Below are 7519 nucleotides of genomic sequence, written 5' to 3' on the forward strand. Positions count from 1 at the left end.
CGCCTAGCAACCTTAGCAACATGTAACTTTTTTTTTTTTTTTTTTTTTATAAAAAAGGCCCCCACAGTTAAACCGTTAGCTGTTCAACTGAGCTGAAACCCAAGACTTAGATTTAACAGTGTAGTTCCTGGACTCTCTTGGCATTGTTTGCTACCATATTATTTTCATAACTGCAGCGCAATGAATCTTGGGATTGAAGGAGCCTTTTTAACATAGAGGTAATAAAAAGATCAGTTCTCCTGCACAGATCTGGGATCAGCTGATCATGTTATTGTCATGGTGGCTGGTCAGAATGTGTTGGTATTTGTGTTCAAATCAGGATGATATGAGAACAGAAAAATAAAAGTCTTTTTAATCCAATGTCTGCAGAGGTATGAGGTCATATGAGCTCCTCCTTAATGTCGATGTATGTTCCCAGCTTTGAAAAATGTGTATTAGACAGTATGAAGTGGTCAGGACCACAATTCTTTACCTGTCTTTACTGTATCCATCAACAGAAACCAGAATCAAGAGACAAAAAGAGAGATATAGGACAAACCCAAAATGGGCGGGCTGCACGAGGTCAACAGTCACCAACATCAATCCAGTAACACACATACTATTATTATATATCTATTATAATATATCACCTGTTCTTTCTATTTGTGGCCCAACCCAAGTCACAACACACACATGCAAAGATGTACACACAGATGCACACACACCTTCCAGGCAAATGTATAATGGTGTGTAAGACGAGACGTCTGAGAGAGCCGACAAAAGCAGAGAAATGGGGCTGTGGCATAAAGATACTATAATGTCCTGCACACACACACACACACACACACACACACACACACAATTACCTGTCGATCATGAAGCCTATTGGACTTTGCACACACATACACGCACACAAACTGAGATTCATGCTCTTTGAAATAGATCCATCAAAGCTCACTTTGAGACACAAGTGTTTATCCACTTCATAAGATTTCTCCAAACACAAAAATAAGTGGGGGAAGTGAGGAGGGGAGAGGAGGGGAGAGGAGAGGAAGATTTAAACTTACATATCCTTAAATATTACAAAGATTTATAAATAGAATATAGAATTCATACACACACACACATAGACATAAATTATATGTATGAACGTACATATATATATATATATATAAAACTTATTTCTATAGGGTCAAGATAAGATAATATTTTTGTGTTAAGAGATGTTAGCATATACATATATATATATATATATCATAAATATATAAATATAACACACACGCAAAACGGGACCAAGGGAATGCTTGATATTCAGATTTGATTTTGATTTGATTTGATTTGATTTGATTTGATTTGAAAAACACATGAAACATCAATTCATGTATATTTGACCCTCGGATAAAGTACCAGAAAGTGTTACGCTACGTGAAACACTTTGCTTTGTTTCCTTTGTGGTTTAAGAACAAAACAACAACACTTTCACACCTTTGGCTGCCTCAGCTGTCAAAGCCGTGCTGAATCGTTGCTCTGGGGTTAAAGCCTTGCACCTCCTCTCCAAAATGCAGAGAATCAGGAACTAAGAAAAGACTCGCATGACCTGATGACAGTGTGATTTGAGTTGAATTGATGTGGAAGGCATGAATATCGCCAAAAACAGAAAGTCAAGAGCTGATAGCCATTACGGTCACCTATACTGTAAAAACACCAGGTGTACAGACAGGAGTGTGAAGTTTGTAGCCAGTGAAGATCATTAAAGAAGAGGGCTGGAGATACAGTGACATCCTGTCAGTGCTGTGATTATGTTCTGTATTAAAAAGGGCCTGAATATTTTCACATAATCATACATCAGGTCACACTGGATAATATTTACTATAATCTCATCAAAAAAGGCTTTAACTTGTTCATATATTCAACATTTTGTACCGTGTCTACAACTTTCTACAACCAAGAATCGATGACTGGCTTCTCTGATAATGTAGTGAGAGTGATGAGAATCAGCATAATTTCACCTCCCCTGATGTGAATTACTCACTGCCAAACACACACACACACACACACACACACACACACACACACACACACACAGAAAACACACACTCACACACAGAAAACACACACTCACACAGCAAAAACCTGCTCACAGAGAGTTAAAACAACTGCCAAGAAGAAATCAGATTAAAATGAGGTTGGATCTCATTTCAGTTTTTCTCTGTCACTTTTTTTTTTCTTTGCTCATGACCCATTTTTCTGTGCTGCTGCAGGAGAGACAGAGGGGGGGGATAACTTCAGTCCTCCATGTCGACAGACAGACAGACAGGAAGAAAGAAAGAGGCAGACAGACAGACAGGAGCGTCAGTGACAACGACAGACAGCTCCTGCTCGTAAACAGCTTTGTATTTTGCATTACGTAGAGGAAACACACACACATGCATCTGAGCACTGTTTGTTCACTCAAGTCTGAAGGTGTGCATGTGTGTATGTGTGTGTGCGCATGAGGCTGAATCTGCCAAATATGAGGTAGCAACCGAGCAGCTGATGTGCATTTGTGTCCCCTCTGTTATAACATTACCGAACTGCACATGCACATGTAAATAAAACGTGTGTTTGTATGTATGTGTGTGTGTGTGTGTGTGTGTGTGTGTGTGTGGACCTTTAATCCCTGCTACTTTCAGCAATTCACCTCCTCTCACGAGTCCTGCTGTTTGTGTTATAAATGCAAAGCGTCAAGCCTCAAATGTTTCACTCCGTCTGGCTTCAGAAGCCAACGCTTCTATCTGAGGAGCATCTATTTCAGGACTGACAGCGGATCATCTAAACACACAAACACCCCATCCCACGCCGCCATTCAAACATAGGTCACTACAAGTCCCTCATCCAGCGTGTGTGTGTGTGTGTGTGTGTGTGTGTGTGTAAGTGTGTGTGCCCGGGAGAGAGAGAGAGAGAGAGAGAGAGAGAGAGAGAGAGAGAGAGAGAGAGAGAGAGAGAGAGAGAGAGAGAGAGAGAGAGAGAGAGAGAGAGAGAGAGAGAGAGAGAGAGAGAGAGAGAGACAGACGGAGACGGAGTGAGAGATGGTACCTGTCGATGATAACAGGGTCTGAGGGTGTCTCATTACGGTTTCCACAGCTCTTCTTGTCACAGCACCGACTAAAAGAGGGGAAGAGAAAAGAAGACACAGGGCGAAGTTAGAACAGAGTCAGACGCAGGGAACACACAGTACAGTATCTGGAGGTTCAGATTCAGCTCATATAAATGGCAGTGTTACATTATGCGCTTTGTCTGTACTCATGTAAAGCGTGTGTGTCACCAAATTCACAGCAATTGATCAAATCTGTCTAAAAGAGGCCACCGGGAGTTTTACAGAAAGCCTGCCACGCCGAGCAGGGCTCCGCTGACTGCACCGATAAAAATAGACTCATAAGGCGAGTGTATAGCGGCATCGAGAGAGAAATACACTGTGTTTTAAGGGGACCAGCCAGATGGTGAGCTTAGCCATTTTGTGTTTGTGCTCCAAAACCCTGCTAAATCTTAGTACACACACTGTAGTACCTAAAGCCATAATGAGTCTACCGACTGTTAGTAGTTTAATCTCAAACACAGTTATAGAAGACGTGTGTTTTCTAGCTCTGCTCAGTGGATAAACACAGTCCATCATTTCTTTCTACTACTGTCAGCTTTAAAAAGGTGTATGACGGACACACACAGGGAGACTGCCTTGTAAAAAAACGAGCCCATAGGTCGTTTGTGCAGCAGGTTACTATGACCCATAGTGGCGTTTTGTTGTTAGGCAACATGTAGCGGCCGTAGTAATTATGACAGGAGCAAAGGGAAAAGAGCGGCGACGCAGTATAAAGAGCGTCGAAGTCCGAGGAGTCAGGAGAAGGGAGGTTAGGGTGGATGGAGAAAACACGGGAATATGACACAGGAGAGCGGCGAAGGCAAGCAGTTTATGTCGTAACCATGGCAACGAGGACAGCGTAATGTTAAGGAAGTACTTATTTTAACTCAAATCACAATCTTTTCCTAAACCTAACCAAGTAGTTTTTGTGCCTAGAACTAACCAAGCAATGACCATTATTATAGTAACCATGGCGATGAAGGTAGGTACGCCACTGCTGGTACAGCCGGCGTGTTTATTATTGTAACCATGGCTACCGGCATAGGTGCGATATTTCAGGAGACACTCCTCTGGGTCGTATCAGAGGGGGGAAAGAAAACGCTGGTTGTTCGGGTTGGAGGAGTTGTTGAAAGTCGGGCCCGACCAAACCATTGGCACCATCTGGTTACCATCATTACATTTAACTTTTCTTTTTCTTTTTTTTCTCTCTCTCTTCCCAAACATTAAAAAAAAAATCTTTGTGCTCAGTGTTGGCTTCTGATAGCCTGCTCCTTTTCGGATCTTGTTCCAAGTCGGTGACATATCCTGTTTGGTTACACTCCAAGTCTAACAGCCTCTTTGTTTATTAGCAGAGCACAATGCACAAACCATTCAGGCAGTAATTTAGCTAAAACAGCAAATGAACACCAAATTATGTCCCGGGGCTCTCCCTAAACAGAGGAACAATGGTGCTGCACATTATCTCCATATGTCAAGAAACCTTTAAAATCTGTGGCATCTCATTTTAAGATTTATGTTTTGACTGTTTTGCTTGTAAATAATGTTATGAATAACAGACACAGATCATATTGATGTCTGCAGTATGTTCTTATTGCTGTAAGACGAATAACAAGACAATCTCCTGGAAACAGTTTCTACTCGTTTTAGATCTGGAGCAAAACAGTTTATTGACTTCCTGCTTATTTGAGAAAAAAAACAAAACAAAAAAAAAACCAGGCTTTAATTTTTAAGAGTTGCACCACATGACAACTATCCTATCCTGAATGTGCTGATGAACAGGTGGAGTGAAGGGTGGAGAGGACTAAAGAGGCCTGAGGCTGGGATAAACAAACACACATACACACGCGCGCGCGCACACACACACACACACACACACACACACACACACACACACACACACACACACACACACACACACACATCCTTTGCAGCATTGTCGCGAGGCCACGAGCGCAAGTAAACGAAAAAAAAAAAAAAAAAAACCTGGCATGTGCACCAAAATTCACACATGTACGTACAACAAGTCTGTCTTTCTTGCTTGCATCAATTATGAATAAAGGTGTAAGCAGGAGGGGTGGGGGGGTGGGGAGTGAAAGGGTGAGCATGGGAGGGAAAGCTAAGACAAGAGGGTGAGAGGCAGAGGAAGGGTGGTAGGGTGGGAAGAAGAGGAAGGGGAGACGTCTCAGGTTTCCCACTGTCACAGATGGCAGAGGTGAAAAGAAAGAGACTGATATGTTACACCTTACACATTGTCTCCACTATCTGCTGCTCTGCCTCCCTCGCTCTCTCTCTCTCTCTCTCTCTCTGCTCTCTCTGCTCTCCCTGTCACTTCCTCTCCGCTGCTCTGTGATCTGGGTCACTACTCGGTCGCCACCGGAGAGCGGCGAGGAACCAGCGAGAGGCTGGAGAGGAGGGAAAAGGTGGAGGGGATAAGGGGATGGGAAAATGGGGAGCAGAGGGGGGGTGGGGGGGGCTAAGTGATGAGGAAGGAGGGGCATGGAGGCAGGGGAGGATGAGTGAGGGTGGGAAGAGGAGGGGAGGGGTGAATGAGGAGGGGGGAGGACAAGAGGAGGAAGAGGAGAAGGGAGCAGAGTGGAAGACGTTATAAATGGAGGGGTGGCGGGAAGGAAAACGAGGGGAGGGATCGGGGGTAATGTAGCACTTATTGCTCTGGATCCTGGTGATCTAATCATCTGCTCTCCCCCCTGCATCTCCTCCTCCTCCTCCTCATCCCATCACTACACACACACACACACACACACACTAGTCTCAAAAGCATGACTGGGAGATGCCACTTTCACTTGTTCTTTATGTGAAAATATAAGAAATGTACATAATAAATTTTTACAGTAGCTTTGGTTAAAGGAAGCAGACTGAGACAATGAATGAACTGATAACTGCTCAGTCGTTATGTCACAATAATTCACAGGTTCCAGCTTCTCAGATGCTTCGGTCCGTTTTGTATCATTGTAAGTTCAACATCTTTGGGTCAAGCAGTTTAAAGACTTCAGTTTGGGCTTTGGGAACAAATTTCAGATACTTCATGGACCAAATGACGAATTGATTAAACATAGAAACATGAACACTTGACTGTTGAGCACACTCACTTTTCAGGTGAATCAAGGTTTCCAGCTTTAAGCCACCTGAATCAACTGTATTTGTTCATGATTTGCACTTGCTGTTTTCTTTGTTGTCACTTCATGAGATATACAACAATAAATGACTCTATGTTTGATAATCTTTGAGTATAATTCCCTAATGAGATATCTGGCATTTCAATATTAACATAATCTTCATTTTCAAGAGGCAATTACCGCCAGTGGGAAATCTGCTAATGGACATTTTCTCTTCATGTTTTAAACACAGAGAAATAAAAGTAAACCAATATTTCCACTAGAAACATGATACAAACTGTTCAGTTCTCCCTATCGTCCATTCAGCGGTAAAAACCTTTCAATAGTTTGTGCCAGAGCTCCAACCAGGTTTTCGAGGCAGGTCTGTGTGGTGGCAGATTGTCTGGGAGCATATGGCTAATAGCACCACCATGACAATGAGCCACACGGATTAATGGACGCCCTGAGCTCTTTGTGTTGTGTGTGCTCCACGTTGTGTGTTGTGGGTGAGGCCCCCGCTGCAGAATCAGCATGTGAGAACACGAGGCAACAGCCGTAACTTTGACCTCAGCAGCTGCTGCAGACGAGCAAACAGTTTACACTCGTTGCAGAAGTCGTACTTTGTGCGCCGCTGCTGCACTGTTGCTCCCCCAGAGGGAACGTTTGAATAATCCTGCAGGACAGACGCAGGGCGGAGACCTCTCCACTGTACAAGTACAAGTTCATGCATGCTGTACAATGCACAACAGTTAAATCTTGTCCGCAAGACATTCGCCACATGATGAACAACAATAATTTACAGTAAAATCTGTTGCCAAATACAATTTATTTATAAATTCCTTGCAAATCACATCAGAATTTCAATAGGTTTTCCATAAACCTCTGCAGCTGAACTGCCTGAGGAATATTCAGCCAGCTATAGAATAAGATATTAGTGTGCCTGATTTCACGGTTTAAATCCCTGCTTGTGCATACAGATGAACCCCAATTTATATTGTTACACTTAAAGTTGTTCACTGACAAGGTCAGGGAATAAGAACAACTTAATTCATGTGCTAAATTTGAATTTTTATAAGTGGTGTGCACGAGCGAGTGTGCATATGCATTCTCCTTTGTGAGTATGTGTGTGTATCTGTGTGTGTGTGTGTGTGTGTGTGAGTCCCTGCCTATATTTTATAGTCAGACTGTGGAGGAAGGCCCATTTGTTAGCCATGAAACAACAGGAGGGTTCAGATTGACTAATGAGTTTCTCTGTGTCCTAATTAACCAGGCGTCACAGACACACACACACACACACACACACACACACACA

General features: G+C 42.9%; 1 protein-coding gene across 6 annotated transcripts in view; it reads right to left on the reverse strand.

Annotated features, from left to right (window-relative positions):
* LOC111217131 (transcription factor COE1) overlaps positions 1 to 7519 on the reverse strand; it is an 89070-nt gene that overhangs the window by 70146 nt on the left and 11405 nt on the right. For 5 of the 6 annotated variants that reach the window (XM_022738863.1, XM_022738866.1, XM_022738862.1 and 2 more), the window contains exon 6: positions 3055 to 3123. The exons of the other annotated variant lie outside the window; for it this stretch is intronic. In XM_022738863.1, the coding sequence (XP_022594584.1) occupies positions 3055 to 3123 (69 nt within the window). The remainder of the gene's footprint in view (positions 1 to 3054; positions 3124 to 7519) is intronic. 6 annotated transcript variants of the gene reach the window in all.

Source organism: Seriola dumerili, unplaced genomic scaffold (genome assembly GCF_002260705.1).
Source record: "Seriola dumerili isolate Sdu_G_001 unplaced genomic scaffold, Sdu_1.0 BDQW01000040.1, whole genome shotgun sequence".
NCBI lineage: Eukaryota > Metazoa > Chordata > Actinopteri > Carangiformes > Carangidae > Seriola > Seriola dumerili.